The sequence below is a fragment of the Sphaerodactylus townsendi genome, linkage group LG07, assembly GCF_021028975.2.
Source record: "Sphaerodactylus townsendi isolate TG3544 linkage group LG07, MPM_Stown_v2.3, whole genome shotgun sequence".
Classification (NCBI taxonomy): domain Eukaryota; kingdom Metazoa; phylum Chordata; class Lepidosauria; order Squamata; family Sphaerodactylidae; genus Sphaerodactylus; species Sphaerodactylus townsendi.
In genome coordinates this window covers 70,256,150-70,274,944 of record NC_059431.1, presented here as the reverse complement: position 1 = coordinate 70,274,944, position 18,795 = coordinate 70,256,150, and the positions used below count along the sequence as shown (strand labels likewise).

The window sequence follows — 18,795 nt, the reverse complement described above, 5'->3', positions numbered from 1 at the left end:
TCAGAGCAATTCTGCAAGAGAACTCATGAAGCAGCTGCTATGGCCATCAGAGCTTCTGCTACTGCCTCTATTGTTTCCAGGGCATCGATCATCTGGGCAAGGAAGATGCTGGAACTTCTACCCCCTACGGAGACGAAGCCATAGAGGGAGTTAACAGAATGCTAAAAGCTGCCAGCTTTGCTGCTGATGCCACCTTAGACTCGGTTACTTTTTCAGCCCGTTCAATGGCTTCCTTGGTTGCCACTCGTAGACTGTTATTGCTGAGAGCGTGGCAGATGGATTGGAGATCCAAATCCCTGGTCTTGGAGTGCGCCTTCCAGTGCGAGAAGCTATTCGGGGAAGACCTAAAAGAATTCTTAGTAGACCCCAAGGAGAAACCAAAGCATCTGCCAAAACCCTTTCGTGGCTTCGATAGAAAACCATCCTCCAACTCCAATTTTCTTCCCCAACAGGGACCTAATCAGTTCAAAAGAGACAATTTTCGACGCTCCTACTGGAACCAGGGATGACAACAACCCAAGAAGGGTTTCACATGCAAGAAGAATCCAGGTTCCGATCGTTACAGTCAGGACAATCGCCAATCCAAAGCATGATGCCAGTCATTGCGCAGTGGGAGGAAGACTCCTAAAGTTTTACCAGGTGTGGCAAGCCTCCCACACAGAACATGGTCTCTGGAAATAGTAACATCAGGTTATGTAATAGAGTTTCTTTCTCTTCCTCCAACTCGTTTCATGATGTCTCCCTTATCCAAATTCCCAGAAAAGAAGTACAGAAAACTGAAAGCTATTTCACATCTATTAGAAATAGAAGCTGTGGAGCCCATGCCAATAGAACAGAGGGAGCAGGGAGTCTACTTTATCCTCTTCACTGTACCCAAGAAAAATAGGGAGTGGCGCCCGATTTTAGACCTAAAATACGTCAATCAATTTGTCAAACTGAGATACTTCAGAATGGAGACTCTGCGCTCCATTGCGGACTCTCTACAACCCAACGAGTTCCTCACCTCAATCGATCTATCCGAAGCTTATCTACCTGTTCCCATATTCGAGAACCACTGAAAATTCCTCCGGTTTGGCGTAGGAAAAGATCATTTCCAATTCAGGGCTCTCCCATTTGGGCTCTGCACCGCTCCAAGGGTGTTCACCAAGCTACTCATCAATCTGGTGGTCTTACTCAGGGAAAGAAACATCAGACTACATCCTTATCTGGACAACATATTGATCTGGTCAAGTTCTTGGGATCAAGCATTATCAGACATTTGGGAGACCATACTATGCCTAGAGAAACATGGCTTCATAGTCAACAGGGAAAAGAGCTCCTTAAACCCGTCCCAGAGACTGGAACATCTGGGCTTCATCATAGATACCCAGTCGTGCAAGATTCTGGTTCCATCGTAAAAACAACGGATTTTGAAGGTTAAAATACATCAGGTCCTTACCAGGAACAAATGCTCTGTTCTTACACTCACCAGTTTGATGGGTTTGCTGGTAGCCTATTCTGAAGCCATTCAGTGGGGACTATTCAGGTCCAGACCACTTCAGAGGTTCCTACTACCTTTTCAGGAAGTCATCTCCAACAAAATTCAACAACAAGTTGTAGTCCCGAGACCAGTCAAGATCAGTCTTCTATGGTGGACCAGACTGTCCAACCTAAACATCGGAAGAACCTTTTGGATACCCTCCACCAAACAGATGTTCTCGGATGCCAGCCTTCAGGGTTGGGGAGCTACGCTAGAGGGCATTCCGATTCAGGGGACTTGGTCGACAGCGGAGACCCATCTACACATCAACGTATTGGAGCTACGAGCAATTTCCCTAGCCCTCAAATGTTTTCAATATTTGTTAGTAGGAGCCCATGTTCTCGTACGGACAGACAATACGACAGCCAAATCATATCTGAACAGACAGGGAGGCTCCAGGTTGACAGATCTACAGAGGGAAGCCATTTTACTATTCCAATGGGCAGAGACTCATATATCCTCCATCCGAGCTGAGCATATCCAGGGCAATCTAAACATTCAGGTGGATTGGGTGAGCAGACAGAGCATACATCCAGGAGAATGGCACCTGAAGGAGGAGATCTTTCATTGGATCTCTTGAAGGTTGGGAAATCCAATACTGGATCTCTTTGCCTCCAATCTGAACAAACAACTTCCCAGATTCATGCCACGCTTCCATCACACGGAAGCGGAGAACACGGATGCCTTATCCTCCAAATGGCCTCCCAGAATTCTTTATGCCTTTCCTCCCTTTCCCATGATCCCCAGGCTCTTACGGAAGATCAAGGAGGAACAAGCAGACGTCATTCTCGTGGCATCCTGGTGGCCCAGACACCCATGGTTCACCAACATCTTATAGATGTCAGTATGCAAACCCCTACATCTCCCGTCTCACCCAGACTTGCTCAGTCAGGGTCCCATTTTTCACTCGGAACCAAAGCAGTTGAACTTGACTGCCTGGAGATTGAAAGGCGACAATTAGTTTCCAGAGATTATTCCACAGCCGTATTAAACACTATCCTGGCCTCTAGAAGGCCTTCCACTAAGAGAATCTATAACACCACGTGGAAAGCCTTTGTTAGATGGTGTTGGCGGAAGAAGGTTTCACCTACAGACCCCAGCCTTCCTACAGGAAGGCTTGGAAACTGGCCTTAGAGCTAATACCCTTTGCAGACAGCTGGCGGCGCTGACCTCGGTACTTCCTAGGCTGGAAGGTTTTGTTCCTACCTCCCATCCACACATTGTCAGGTTTCTTAGGGGAGCTACCCTGAAGGATAGGCCAGTCAACCATCATTTCCCAACGTGGAGGTTGCACACTGTCTTACATGCACTTACTGTGGCTCCCTTTGAGCCTATTATGGACGTTTTGTTAAAGCACCTCAGAATGAAGATTATTTTTTTAGTTGCCATCCCTTCCGCCAGAAGGGTATCTAAATTGGCAGCACTTTCGGTCAAACCACCACTATGTGTATTCCACAAGGATAAGGTGGTGTTGCGTACGGACCCTGCATTCGTTCCCAAGGTTAATTCTACCTTCCATAGACGACAGGAGATATTTTTACCTACTTTTTGTGCAGATCCAAAACACTCTAAGGAGGCATATTGGCATAAACTTGATGTCTGGAGAGCCTTGAAGGCCTTTCTGATTAGGACTCAAGAGTTCAGACGATCGGAGTCCTTGTTCATCTCGATCGCCATCATAGAGGTCAAAAACTGTCCTCCCTCTGAATTAGCAACTGTCTGAGAGAATGCATAGCCGAGGCATATAGGGTACAGAAAATGACAGTCCCAATCGGGATTATGGCTCATTCTGTCTGTGATGCTTCCACCAACGCAGCCTTTAACAATAATGTGCCCGTGGCTGAAATATGTAGAGCAGCGACGTGGTCCTCCCTTTCCACGTTCGTTCGTCATTATAGGTTGAATGTCTGCAGTCCGGCCGATGCAGATTACGGCCGCAGGGTGCTACAGCACATCATAGGAGAGGATTTCGACCCCACCCTTTAGTTACTGTGACACTGCTAGGGGAGGTCACCCAGATGTCCTCTTGCTCAATGGAGAAACAACATTGGTCTTACCTGTGAAGGAGACATCTCCATTGAGCAATTGAGGACATTTGCCCACCCGAAATGGTCATACATCCTCTCCAGTATTTTTCATATCATTGTAGCATTTGCTGTAGAGGTTTTTTCCTCAGGAATTAATCCTCTGTTTTTCTGATAGGCCTTTTAGATGTTATCGTTCTCTGTTTGTGGTTTTTTCCTGGACTACTTATTCCTTCCCCTTGTTATGGGAGGCTGTTTTCTGGGAACTCTTTATCTACAAGTTTTTTTCCAGAACCTTCTTTATTCAGTCGTGCACTGCTTTTTGGAGAGACCAGAACTGGAGAGCGAGAGAGGAGGCGGACCTTCAGAAAGCGGAGGAGCCTCGGAGAATTTTTTTATTAACCCCTGCCTTCCTGAATGGAGATCAAACAAGACCCACATGTCCTCAATTGCTCAATATAGAAGTCTCCTTCACAGGTAAGACCAATGTTGTTTCTTCACCTCAATCAATTCCTGTTCTTGACTATCATTCACGCAACTGGCCAGCACATGTTTCTCCTCCTCCACTGTTTGCTTTACATGTAGGAACCCTCTGCCACCAGATATTGGGGGATGTTATAGTCTGTCAGTATCGCTACGTGGGTATAGGGAGTACTGAATTGTCATAAGCTTCCAAGTTTTTCTTTCCACTGTATCCAAATCAGCCTGTGTCCAGTTTATTATTCTGGTGGTGTACCTAATGATGGGCTTGATGGTATTCCCACCATTTAATTTGGATTTCAAAACTTTCCTGACCTTCTGGGTGTGTTCTCTGCTGACCACAACCTTGACATTCCTGTGCTTGATGTTATCCAGCTACAAAATATCCAGATATTTATTGGCTTCCTTTTGGTTGCTCTTGATTAGTTGGCCATCAGATATTTCTATGCTGTCACTCTCAGTGATCTTGCCCCTTGTTATCACTACAGTGGCACACTTTTCCAGGCCAAACTCAATCAAAATGTCTGTGCTGAATGTTTGGACTGTGTTCACTAGTGACTGGATTTCTCTGTCTGATTTCCCATAGAGCTTCAAATCATCCATGTACAGCAAATGTGAGCTTTTTGCCTCTTTGGCCATTTGATATCCCAACTTTTTTTTTTAATCATTGTTAATGGAATCATGCTGATGATAAACAGTAAGGGCGGTAGTGACTGCAGGTCAGTAGTTTGAAAATTGTAGGCAAGCATGTCATTGACTTGTAGTTTAAAGGTGTTGTTCCTTTGGCCAGATCGTTCTGAATCAAGTATGTATTTCTAGTTGTTATCCATTCATCGATTTTATCATTTTGCATGACTTCACTGAACTGTTTGGCAATTGTCAGGTGTAAACTAGTCAGGTATTTGAGCCAGAAGCTATGCAGTTGATCATGTCCAAGTGATGTCCAGTTTTTCATCGTTTTGACTCAATTTTTGTTGTTGTTGTTATGAATATTTCAATTTAATACCACACACTTCCTGCTAAATGGGCTCAGAGTGGGTAATGCTATTTAGGGTTGTGTTGTAAATCATCTCATTATTTCCAGTCCTATTAATGTTTATTAAGGATGAGTTTTATAGCCAATAATTACTGGAACTATAGCTTCACTAATCCCAAAGGGTTCAATGCAGCTAAAAATCTTCCCAAACAATTACATTAAAAACTTCCCAAATAATTACATTAAAAACTTCCCAAATAATTACATAAAAAACTTCCCAAATAATTACATTACCCAGGCAAAAATATATGAAAAATAAAAATGGTACCTGAATGCAATATCCACAGAAACAGCATTGCTATCAGAAATGAAATCACTATCACTATACTACAGGTTTAGTACCTACCAATAAAACACTATATGCAATTGCAGACAGTAAACCACAGAACTAGTACACACCAATTTTAATCAGTACTCCTTGAGAAATAAATGTTTTGTACTTCCTCCTGAAATGTTTTGTACTTCCTCCTGAGAATGAACAACTGAAATGTGAGGGACGGGTCATGTTTGAGCCTCCCAGGCGAACGACTACGCTTTCTTAGTCATTTGATGGAAAAGTGTTGCATGAGAGGTCCAACACTTGATGGATGCCAGGTGGGCAAAATGGTGGATGGGGAAGTGAATCAGTGGCAAAGAATTCTGGGCAATCTAAGTTGGTGTAGACATTCATATCAGAAATGGTGGTTCTTCAGATATTTTAGTCCTAGATAAGAACTTAATAATAAGCACCTTGAAATCAAACAGAACAAATAGCCTTTGGAGTTGCTTAAACCCAGGTGTTGTGTTCCCATAGCACCCAGCATCAGTCTACAAACAAACAGTTGCATTTTGTACCAGTCAGCCTTATCAGCCTTATGTTTTGCTTCAGATTTCATTTCAGCTTGTTCCCCCCTCCCATTTGAACTCTGTTTCCAGAGTAGAAAAATAGTTTTTGTACCCCAATTTCTCTACCTTAAGGAGTCTCAAAGTGGCTTGCAGTCACATTTCTTTCTTCTTCCCACAAAGACACAGTGAGGTAAGTAAGGCTGAGAGAGTTCTGAGAAACTGTGACTGGCCCAAGGTCATCCAGTAGGCTTCATGTGGATGAGTAGGAAAACAAACCCAGTCTGCTGCTCTTAACCATTACACCATCCTGGCTTTCAATTTAGGATAGTGGTACTTGTTTTGGGAGACTTCATTAGAGTTATGCCAAGTGGAGTTTCATCAGCATTTTGATTACCGCCACACCAGTATTTTGGGTAATCTCTCTTAAAGTTTACATGTAAAAATTCAATAGAATGGATAAAACAATGAACCCATTTAGAGATTCTACTTTTAGCCATAAAGCTAGGGTTTATGGTGGGTTATGGTAATGTGTCTGAAGTACTTTGTTCAGTAGTTAGGATTTTTTCTATCACTGAAAGAAACTGTAAGTTCTCCTGGAGACGGAGGCCATCTTGCATGGGTCCTCTGATAGGGAGGTAGGAACTCCAAAATTTTAACTTCCTGTTCCGGCTCTGCCTCTGGTTGGAACTTCAGTATTGTTCCTGCCTCATCAGGGAAGGCATCTCCAGCATTCGGCTCCATTTGTACTTTTTTCCTGTCATGTACTTTTTGTCCGTATTCAAGTGTCTGCTGTATTTTGTGTCTGTGTGTGTCTAGATGTGTGGGTTTTAGGAGCCCTTACCTTGCCTATTCTTTGCACAGGTTTCATTTTTCCTGCCTTTTTTTGCTGTTTTTTGCCACTACAATAAGGTGGACGGCAGTATCACGCCACCTAGGCAACAATTCTGCCATTCAACAGCAGAAGCCACAAGAGGAGCCTTTAAGAAAAAGCTAGCTCCAGAGGGGGACTGGCAGGTTTACCCTGAGAACGTGGCTTCCAAATGCGCCAAAAACCCTTCGGCTTCAAGCCAAGGGAGCAAAACGAGTAATAAGAAGAGGCACTTGGATTCAACTTGCCCGCCAGCCCCTCACGAGCGTGCATGCTCCCAGAGCGAGGCAATGGCTGGGCCATCAGCTCCCTCTCCTCCAGCTTCTACGTCCAATGCACGGAACTCAGGCAAGAGTGATCCGCGGAGGAAGTGGGTGGGGGAGATACAGGTCTGGCAGCCATATCCTCCTCAGAACCAACGTTTAATTAGCACCTCCGTTTCATTAACCCTTTCCCCCTTGGATTTTGCCACTTTCCTCAGGCGCACAGTCAGTGAAGAGTTTGATTACCGTAGCCAGTGATTTGGCCTCCCTCAAGCTCCTGGTAACCCCATAACTGTTACTCAAGGTCCACTGCCTGGCCCCTCTGGGACACAAGTGTCTCAGAAGTACAGGGAAAGATCCTCCCATAGATCTACTGAGGTTACCAGGGATCTTCTCCATTTCCCAGGAGATGAGGAATGTGTGGGGGGGGGGAACTGGAGGGAGCTGAGCATTTTTCAGACATGGAAGATCAGATCTCAGAATTGTCTGAACAATTTTCTAGCTTTTTCAAGTTAGAGGAGTTACCCTTACTTATTAATAAGTCAATCTCTGCCCTAGAGCTCCATGACGGAGAGGGGGCAGAGAATCCATCCTTCTTACATGTATCCTCCAAATCTATTAAAGGGTGCCCAAAAGGTAGCCATCAATATTTCCCAGCCACAGTACTTTCCCCTACCAGAATATTTTGAGCAAAAAATTAGAAAGGAGTGGCAAAGACTGGGTGCCAGCAGGGGGCTACCTTCATACATCCAGAAGATGTATGTTGTTCCCAGCTACGTTCGTAACATGCTACCGGTGCCATTTGTCAATGCCTTTGTCACTGACCTGCAATCGGGAACTAGTGGCCAAAGATGGTGATGGCACAATTAAAGACCAAATCGATAAACGGTCAGATGCGGCCCTTAGAAGGGCACACGAATGGCTTGCCACATCTATGAAGGCATTAGCACCAATTGGCCATGCTGGCAGGGGCTGATGGGAATTGTAGTCCATAACATCTGGAGTGCCAAAGGTTCGCCATCACTGTTCTAAGGTCTTAGTGGCAGGATACCACTTGAAGGGGATATGTTATTTGGGAAAGAACTGGACCAAGTTTTAGTTGAGTCCAAAGATAAAAAGAAGTCTATGCCACGGTTTGTACGCCCAAAACGTTCCTCCTTTTCCCAAGAACTATTTTTCGTTCCCAACGAGTTCTCCCTAGGATATCCAGGGATACGCCCAGGCCACAATGGCGTCCCCTGGGTTCCTTTCGGGGTAGTGGCTCCTTTCGGGCCAGGGGATATCAGGGCAGGTCAGACAAGTTCAACAAGTCTGACCGCACCTCCAGTGCATGGCTCCCTGCTCATTCCAGTAGGAAGTTGACTGTCCTTTTTTCAGGATCATTGGCAGGGCAGTCACATAGACCTGTGGACAAGGGAGGTAGTTTCCACAGGATACACGATAGAGTTCTCTTCTCAACCCCTCCCAAGTTTTTTCGTGTCTTAACACTGCCAAGGGCCTATGAAACCAAGAAGTGATCCATCAGTTTCTGGCCAACAGGGCCATAGATCCAGTCCCAGAACAAGAAAGATTGTCTGGGGTTTATTCACACTTCTTCTCCGTTACCAAGAGGAATGGGGATTGGAGGGCGATACTCAACCTATGCTATGTCAATCAACACATCAAACTGAAACATTTCCAGATGGAATTCCTCCATACAATATCAGAGGCCCTACGCCTGGGGGACCTAACGGAGGCCTACTTGCATATTCCTGTCCATCGCCATTTCCTCCGCTTTTCAGTTTCAAGCACTTCCATTTGGACCGGTGACTGACCCACAGGTGTTTTCAGAGATACTCCTGACTCCTATCACCATCCTGCGTCAGAAGGGAATCCACGTCCACCCCTATTTGGACAGCATCCTGATCTGCTCACGGCCCAAAACCCAAGTGCTGAGGGACGTGAAGCAGACTCTTCAGGTTCTATATCAACATGACTTCTTGGTCAATCAAGACAAGAGTCTTCTGACACCAGTACAGAAAATCGAGCACCTTGGGGCAATCATCTCCTCAGTCAAGAATGCTCTCTTTCTCCCTCAGGAAAAGATGTTGCTCTACGCCTTCCCTCCTTTTCCTCTTCTACCAACTCAGGAGGATTGTGTTGGACCGGGCCAGGGTAATTCTGATAGCTCCCTGTTGGCCCAGAAGACCTTGGTTCTCCGCAATTCAGGAGATGGCGATAGGTCTGGGACTCCCTCTCCTACAGCGACCAGATCTCCTCCAACCAGGGCCTCTGCTACACCCAAATCCAGAATGGCTTCATCTGACTGCCTGGCTGTTGAGCGACACAGGTTAACCAACAAGGGCTACTCGCTCAGAGTCACCTCTACTCTTCTTGCCTCCCGTCGACAGTCAACAGTCAGAATTTACAATACAACATGGAAGGCATTCGTGAGGTGGTGTCACTACAGAAGCTCGACCCCCAAATTACCACCATCCCTCACATTCTAGAATTTCCACAAGACAGCCTAGAGTTGGGTCTCAAATGCTCCATTCTCAGGAGACAAGTAGCAGCCCTTGCTACAGTATGCCCTGTTATCCAAGGTAACCGAATCAGAAAACATTCGGACATCATCAGATTTCTCAGAGGAGTGAAACAGATTCAGCCACCTACAATACACAGATTCCCTTCATGGCACCTGCACTTGGTCCTTTCGGCCCTGACTAAGGTGCCATTTGAACCTGTACAACCAATATCTCTGAAGTGGCTACTTTCTTGGTAGCCATAACGTCGGTCAGGCAAGTGTCAGACCTCCAGGCCTTGTCGGTAAATTCAGAATTCTGCATCTTTTTAAAGGACAGAGTAATACTGTGTACTGATCCAACTTTCCGACCTAAAGCCTCCTCGAGTTTTCATTTGTGACAGGAAATCATCATCCCTACCTTCTGCCCAAAACCCAACCAGCCAAAGGAACGCCTTTGGCACAATCTGGATGTTAGAAGAGCTCTCAAAGCCTTCATTATTAGAATGGAATGTATATGCAAGACTGAATCTCTTCATTAACATCACCCCTCCAAATTTGGGACATGCTATGTCCACGCCCTCCATTAGTTCCACATCAAAGGCATGCATCATTGAGGCACACAAAGTGTCTAACCTACCAGTGCCCATTGGTATCACGGCACATTCCATTTGTAGTGCGGCCATCAACACAGCGTTTACAAAACGTGTTGGTGGAGGAGATTTGTAGGGCCACTATCTAGTCCACTCCTTCGTCCTTTCTTAGACAATACAAACTATAGTCTAGGGTAGCCGTGGAGACAGCTTTTGGGCAAAGGGTTCTGGAACACATTTTGGGCGTCTGATGACAACCCACCCATCTGGGACACTTCTCTGGGAGGTCCCATGCAAGATGGCCTCCGCCTCCAGGAGAACAACCCATTGGATACTCACTGTGAAGGGGTCTTCTCCTGGGGGACTAGGAGGCAATCTTGGCCCTCCCTCTCATAGTTGTCATCAGATGCACAGTGTCCGTTCCTGATACCATGTTTTGATTGCTTCTTACATTCATTTTATTATTGTACCATTAGGAACATGAATAATTCTTTGTGACATTTTTTGTAGTTACTTCCCGTTTGATAGTTTTGTGTTGCATTGTTACTGCTTTGTTAGTCAAATACTGATGTTTCAACCAGAGGCGTAGCCGGGACAGGAAATTAAAATTTTGGAGTTCCTGTATCCCTATCAGAGGATGAGGAAGACCCATGCAAGATGGCCTCCTAGTCCCCCAGGAGAAGACCCCTACACGGTGAGTATCCAGTGGGTTGTTCTTTCATAAAAAGCTGTTGCTCTTTTCTCCACCGTTCACTGTCCTTGGGCCCTAGCGATTCCATTGGCTGATTTTTCTCTATTCCTACAGGAGGAATATTACAGTGAAGATGTGCAGGATAGTAGTATTCAAAAGACACCTGTGATTTTTTGCAGCATTCATGTTTATTTTTTGAACTTGTGCGGCAATTTATGCATTGTTCTGAAATGCTGCAGTTTTCCAGTGACTTCTTCACATTCATAGTACATCAGGAACCTACCCTTTCCCCATTTTGCTAACTGATTTATGTTACTGCAGATAGATCCATAGCCTATAAACAACTTTTACAGTTTTATTACATGGCTAGCTAAATGCTTGTCAAGATGAGTATCCGGCATCAAGCCGCTTATGGGTAGAGGGAAGATGACCTTTTTGCCTCTCCCTCTTCTCTCACCCTGTCTATGCTGAACATTAGCACTGCATGATGGAGGAACGAAAAACAGAAATTCTGTGAAACTGCTCAATAAATATAGGGGAAGGCTTTATGTCAGGTTAGTTGCCCTTGAATAATTTCTGTAGACAGCAATATAATTCATATCTGAATAAATTTATCTTTTTAGAATAGCTTATTCAGTATTTCTTGTGTTGGTTAGTGGGCGTAATATTGCTTTATGCTTATTTGCTTTTTGTTTAATCTCTTATATATTTTAATTTTAAAGAGTATAGCCTTTTAAAACTGCAAACACAGATTAAAAAAATTCAATTACAATTCTGATTTATCCTCAGAAATGACTTGGTTTTGTGAACAGGCTTGAACATTCAGTGAAAGATTCTTTTCCCAACCTGTGTAGAGACTCTCAGTAATGTGATCTGATGAGCAACAAGGGTTTTATTCTAATAATCCATACTGTTGTTTCATTCGTTTGCACTGGCCCTTAATGAGCACTAAAGGTTTAGATGAGTTTGCCTTTGATGACCCTCAGGAGGGAGCTTGTGCATAAACCTCTGTTGTAATTTCTATTTTATTTTATATTTATTTTTATATTGCTTTTCTGTTTATGTCCTGCTGTGTTGTCGCTGTTATATGATGCATCTGGTACTTATATTGCATGTGTCAAGTCTGCATACGTACACCAACGCTAGCTTACATTTAGACTACTCAGGAAGCTACAACTGAAGTTGGATTTTAAGTGTGTTGTGATAGGGCATATGGCAGTCAGAGGCCAGTAGGTGATGGCAGACCTCTTTACAATGAATCTGTATTAGGTTGAGGGGGTGAGGGGAAGGTTTGATGCCCTGAAAGTTCCTCAAGATTAAAATTAGTTTTGTTCAGTAAAACCTTATTTTGCCATCCTCCCAGTTCATTTTATTTCTCAGTTACTTTCAGTGTTCTCTATTTAATCACTTTGAAGTTAAATTTGGCTACTTTTCTCCCGATTTCTGTTGGGTCAATTAATTATTAGGTGACTGTGGTCAGACATATGTTCCGTGAAGCAAAGAATAGTCTAGTTTGAGGCCTATATTTTGATGTCATTATTATATTGTCAATTTGCAAAATTTTTCAAAAAGCTTTTTTTTCAAATAGCTGCTATTACTTTCTTTTATTTCTGCTGTCCTTTTTAGAAACAAAATTATAAATATAAGCTGACCCTGGTATTCTAGGATAGGAGCCAAAGAGAACTGTTCAGTGAATTATTCACTGTTTTTTGAAATATTAACATCGTTCACAGTTATAATAATCAATTCCTTGTTTATATAGTTAATTGTTTCACAATAGCAATTAACAAATTTGTATTTGTAATTAGCTTGCATAAGAAACACATTGATGATTGAACTACTTTGTTCTAATAAAGTTCATGATTTTAAAATAACTTGATAATTTTTGACAGTATTTGATCTGTTCATTGACCAAATATTTTTAACACACCTTGGAACTGTGGAGTGGGGGGAAGGGTTGCCTGATCCCCCCCCCCTCGCCTTTATTTCAGTACTTTGTCATGCATGGCATTCTGTTTATCCTTGGAGACTGTTAGCAGAGGTTTTTCAGGGTACCCAGAGGGCAGCTGGTTGAAAGGAGAAATGTCAATTGCTGGTATGAACTTCTGCTCATTCATGGTAGAATCCAATGTTTGGGTGGCTTTTTAAAATTTGAATTAGAGGAACTTATACAATAACAGAGTAACAAGGCTTGATCAGACTTTCTCTCGTTTTTTGTTCCTTTTTGAAATAGTTATATTGCAAACCAGCGGAGGCTAGAAAGCATCAATGAACAAGATGTTGGCCTTTATATAGGATTAAAAAATCTGTGAGTACATGGTTTAATTATGCATGGTTGTTATTGTTAATTATACATCTTTATTCCATAATAGAAGTATCTTGCTCTCCTGTGCACAGTTTTATATGTGGTGTTCTTGTATTTTTCAATAGAGGGAATATCTCTGTGCATGCAAAAGGATGTATGTTGTATATCTGCCCCTCTGTTGAAACAAGTGGAAGAATTTTTCTTTTACAGGAAGAAACACTTAACCCATTTGCACACTGAAGTTCTTGCATGGATAATACAATTAGGGTAACAGTGTTTAATAGCCACAATGCTGATAGGTATCCTGTAGTTCCTGAACCAACAGCTCACAATTTAGACTTCTCATAATGAATCCCCTTAAACTACATTTCAACATTAAAAATTGAGAAATGAACTGAAGTTGATAGCATACTTGACAGTTTTGTTTGTGTGTGTATGTGAAGTGCTGTTCAGTCTCAGTGACTCCATAGGTTTTTTAAGCAAGTGATTAAGCAGAGTGGTTTGCCATTGCCTGCCTATGCAAAGTCTTCCTTAGTGGTCTCTCATCCAAGTACTGACCCTGCTTAGCTTCTGAAATCTGACGAGATGGGACTATATTATACCATTTCTCATCCTGTTGACATTAATAAATTTCATATTTTCACAGAACTGTGGTGGATTCAGGTTTGAAGTTTGTCTCACGTCAAGCTTTCCTGAAAAATACCAACTTACAGTACATGTAAGTAACTTTATGACTTATGAACTACCAAAGTTTCGTCATAGTTAATCCCCTTGAAGAAGTGTATAGAAGTGTATAGGTTATTTGGGAAATAGAAATTTATTATGTAGCATGCTTTACTAATTACTGCTTCACATACTACATTTTTATAATTAACATTCAGAATTCTAATTTATATATATGACAAACATTCTAGTCTTTCCTTCTCAAAAGAAATACCTAGTTGTTTTCTCCTCCTTTCCATCCTTTCCATTTTCTTTTCTATCGTCTCTATCCTGTTTTCTTTTATCCCCTTACTTAATCCTATCCTATGTGGTTCCCTGGTTCTGTGATATCAGCAGTAAGGAGGAAAGTTGTCCCTGATTGATGGCCACGATTAGTTATCAGTGGCTGATAAATTGGTAGTAGCGCCAGTAAATTGTCTTCTGATACTGGCACCATCACTACACCATTATTTACTACTGAGTCAACAGAATACAGATCTGTGGAGGCTGAAATGTTGGGCCTCATTGCCACAGAAACTAAGGAAAAAGAAACATAAAGAGGAAACATCTATGTAAGGGAGACAATGGAGAGCCACGCTTGTACTGTCTTTTCCATCTTCTGGAGTGGATGTTTTCTTGTATGATTTGGAAGTCCCAGTCTTAAGACAACCAGGAATGATCTTAAACATTATTAAGCATATTCCAAATATCCCATATGATGACACAACTCTCACCGTGCATCCAATTCTTAGGTCTTGGGATCTTTTTCTGAAGCCGGATAGAAGACTCCATAAATGATATTGTCTAACCACTGCATCCCAATCTCCTGTCACTTACATATTCTTGAGATAGATTCCTGTCCTGCAATGATACCTTGACCTTTCCAGGCATTCACTACCAGACACCTGGAATTAATATTGTCAGTCTTGTGAGTGTGAAGATCAGTTTTGACCAGTCTCTTGTTGATGTCCTAACTGTTTAGAGCACAAAGACTGTTAGTACAAAGACTTGGATCAGTACCTGATGACATCCAAAATGCACTGCTCACTTTTCTCTGTGAGTTTTCAACACTAGTACTTAGTGAGTTCTGTCACATGAACGTGGACATCAGTTGTCAGTACTGTTGGGTAATCTCCTATCTGTATGTCTGACACTCAAGTGTCCTTAATTGACTGTACAGCTCTCATCTTAATCAGCTAGAATACAAAGTAGAGTTTGCTTGGCTTCATTCCTGCAGCATATTTAGGTGCACTCTACTTGATTTTACTTTTCTGCTAGAGATCAGCTCCCCAAATGACCTACCGTATATACTCGTGTATAAGTCGACCCGTGTATAAGTCAAGGCACCTAATTTTACCACCAAAAACTGGAAAAACTTATTGACTCATAAGTCTAGGGTGTTCCCCCCCCCTGCTCCCCCCCCCCCCGCCTCCTGGATCCCCACAGCATCCCCAGCCCTTGGCTGCTCTGGCTTTTCCTTGCAAGCAAGGAAACCCAAAAAGCAGACGACTGCTCTGTCTGATGTTTCCTTGCTTGCAAACAAGGAATCTCCAAAGCAGGCGGGGTCAGGTAAGAGCCAGGGTGCCCACTCCCCACCGGATCCCCCCCCCCCCCGGCTGCCTTCCGGATCCCCAGAGCAGCCCCAGTCCTTGGCTGCTCTGGTGTTTCCTTACTTGCAAGCAAGAAAACGCCAGACAGAGCATTCGCCTGCTTTTGGGGTTTCCTTGTTTAAGCAGTGTTTGGAACATTGCCCTTTTAAGAAAGATAGAGACAGGCTGCCTGGAGCAGCAGCTTCCCTGAAAGGGAGCCTGCGGGGAAAGAAAAAGATGACTGAGTGAGTGAGGGGGATGATGGGCGGCGGAGGCGGCGGGTGGCTTGCGTATAAGTCGAGGAAGGCTTTTTCAGCACAAAAAAGGTGCTGAAAAAGTCAACTTATACGCGAGTATATACAGTAGGTTTCCACTCTTGATAATTCACTGTCTTGAACAAGATTATCTTCATCCTCTGCTTGGGCTCAGAGAAATTAAGGCTTCATGGTAAAAAATTTCCATCTCCTGGAAAGAACATTTTTTACTGTGACAGTAGTTCAGCAGTAAAATTGGCTGCCCAGGGATGTGCCCCCCCCCCCCCCGCCCTGCCACTGGCAGTCTTCAAGTAGCACTCTTCTCAAGATGCTTTAGGCTGATACTACATTGGGCAGGGGGTTAGACTAGATCGCCTGTATGGCACCTTCCAACTCTGTGATTCTGTGAACATTTTTGGAATCTTTCTGGAGAAACAACCATGCAGGTTGGTAGGTTGAAGTGATGATGTACAAGGTGATGAAACTGACTCAGTGGAGCTATGCTTGCATAAGAATGAGGAACGATTTCACCATCTTGTCCATCTTCATGACAGCCCTCCACAACCTATTCATTAATTTGGGTCCCATGACCCTGAGTGTGACCTTTCTGGATGTTGAACAAATTGTACACAGGAAAATTCTGTTTGGTAAGATATATTCCATTGTCACCCCTAACACCACCTCCAAACAATTCTTGTTAAAAGTGACTGCCTAGTTTTGGCTTTCATTCTCTGGATGCACATAGTTATTACTTTGAGTTGTTAGTTTTGCTGTATCTTTATTGCTGTATCTAACTGCATGTGACTAGACACCTTTAGTTAGTTTTGCTATACCTTTATTGCTGTATCTAACTAGACACCTTTAAGTTGATCTGCTGTATGTTTTCTTAGTTTATTTAATACATGAACTTGGAATGAAGTAATATAATAGTAAGTCATGGAAAAGCCTAAAGAAGTTTTTTTCAAGGCTAAATTGTAAATTAGATCTTTATACTTAAAAACAACAACAATATGTGTGTATGTTTTTCTGTCAAGTCACAGCTGGCTTATGACAGTCCTGTGAAGTTTTCAAGGCAGGAGATGTTTACAGGTCGTTTGCCTGCCTCTGCATCATGACTCTGGTATTTCTTGGTGGTTTCCCATATAAATATTAACCAGAATTGACGCTGTTTTACTTCCAAGATCTGATGAGATCAGGTTGGCTTAGTCTATCCCGATCAGGGCACATATGTGTTAAGGTATGTCAAGTTGCTTCTGACCTATGTGAACCCTATGAATTAATGACATCCAAAAGGTCCTATCGTTAACAGCCTTACTCAAGGGTTGCATAGATACAAGCAATTTTCTTTTCTTTTTCAGCAATAGCTATTCATATACAAAATACATTCATAGCTATTCATATACAAAATACTGTTAAACTGCAGTTTTTAATTGAAATAAATTGTAATGCACTTATAAAGTCAAAAGTGTAGGAGGTTATCTTTAGGAAAATGTGGGAAGTTGCATTAGAAAATGGTAACTGCTTTCACTTGTTTAGTTGGTAGAAGGTGTGATCCAGGGACTAGGCCAGGTTATTTGGGAGATTTTTATGTCCCGCATGCATTCCCTTTTATCAACCTGGAATTTTCAGAAGGAGTGTACTACAATACCAAAGTGAGAAAGATCTGCCTATGTTAAGTAGATTGAAGAATGTATATGAAGGCTCTTTTGGGTTCTGGTTTCAGTACCTGTACATACATTCTGCCAGTTTATGATAATTTTATCTCCACAGTCCTGTCCTTGTGGATGTTCTGGAGTTCTTGGGACAAAAAAAATTATGCATGAACATACCCTACATAGGCTTTTTCTTTTTAGAAGAATAGTGGATGTTCTTTTTTAACCTTCAGAGTTTAAAAATTTACTTGACAAAGTGGAAAACAATCAGACTTAATTATATCTCCGTTTTTAGATACTCCATTTTAGCAAATTTATTGTGCACTCAGAGAACAATGCAGGTATACAAGCTTACTGTCACATATATTAAAAATGTATTCAGTTACATAGCAAATAAGATCAGTTGTTGATTATGTTGCATATTTTATGAAACCTTGAATGCCTGAAGATGGTTTTCCAACAATGGCCTAGTAATATCTAAAGAGAAAGAAAGTAATTGATTTTATTTGGCTGAGTTTGATAGACTTTATTTTAAAACATGCACATTATATTTTAAAAGGCCGCCAGTTTTACAGCATGTTCTGCTTTTTATGCCATTGATGCAAATTTAGATAAAATAGGACAGTGAAGTAGTTTAGTCATGGACCATGGTGTAATCTTTTTTTATGACTGGGAGAAAAGTTATTTAAAAATAAGCAAAATTAAGTTTCTGGAGGAGCATAGAAAGGTCCCATAGTCTTCCACTGTTTTCACATGTGGATGGACAGTCCCACTGGGAAAGAGGAATATGTTTCTGCTCTACATATCTTTAATTTTGCCCAATTTATCTCTTTTAGTGAAGCAGTGCCTGCCATAGTGAGAACAGTCTCAAGTAAGATGCCTCTGATCTTCAGTATGACAGAATACATTAAAATTAATTGCATTATGAAGCAAAAATTCTTAATTGATGTGAACATGTAATGGCTGCATTTTGCAGTTTTTCCTGTGATCTTTCATGTGGGCACATATTGCACTGGGTTTTTAAGTTATATCTAAACGACTTAAGATAAAAATGTTTGGCATATAGTCAGGGTTTAGGTAAGTATTAGCTGTAATGAAGGATCAAAGAAAATATGAGGAATGTGTATTTTGTTTATGAATAAATTGAGTATGTAGTCAACATCTGAGAACTTCCTTGGAAATATTTACTTAACAGTTTTTCCACCTTATATGACTTGACGTGCTATAAGGTACTCATTGCTAAATCTCTTTAAGCTGGTCTTCAAATAAAGGACAATTTGTGTCACTCCTGTAGGTCCTCACATTTCAAAAGATAGAAAGAAAGCCAGGAACTTTTCTGAGGACCAAGTGGAAGTTCCTTTTTAATTTTGAAATATCGTATTTAATAAAAAAAATTTTGCTTCTTTATAGTAACTTCTCAAGAAACAAGCTCTCAAGTTTGTCTAGAAAGTCTTTCCGTCACCTGAATTTGTCTGATCTGTAAGTAAAAAGTTT

At 42.1% G+C, this 18,795-nt stretch overlaps 1 protein-coding gene across 1 annotated transcript in view; it reads left to right on the top strand.

Moving 5' to 3' along the window:
- Nucleotides 1-18,795, top strand: part of NTRK2 (neurotrophic receptor tyrosine kinase 2) — a 215,377-nt gene that overhangs the window by 23,020 nt on the left and 173,562 nt on the right. The window contains exons 3-5 of the mRNA XM_048504371.1: nucleotides 13,033-13,107; nucleotides 13,751-13,822; nucleotides 18,712-18,780. Of these exons, the coding sequence (XP_048360328.1) occupies nucleotides 13,033-13,107; nucleotides 13,751-13,822; nucleotides 18,712-18,780 (216 nt within the window). The remainder of the gene's footprint in view (nucleotides 1-13,032; nucleotides 13,108-13,750; nucleotides 13,823-18,711; nucleotides 18,781-18,795) is intronic.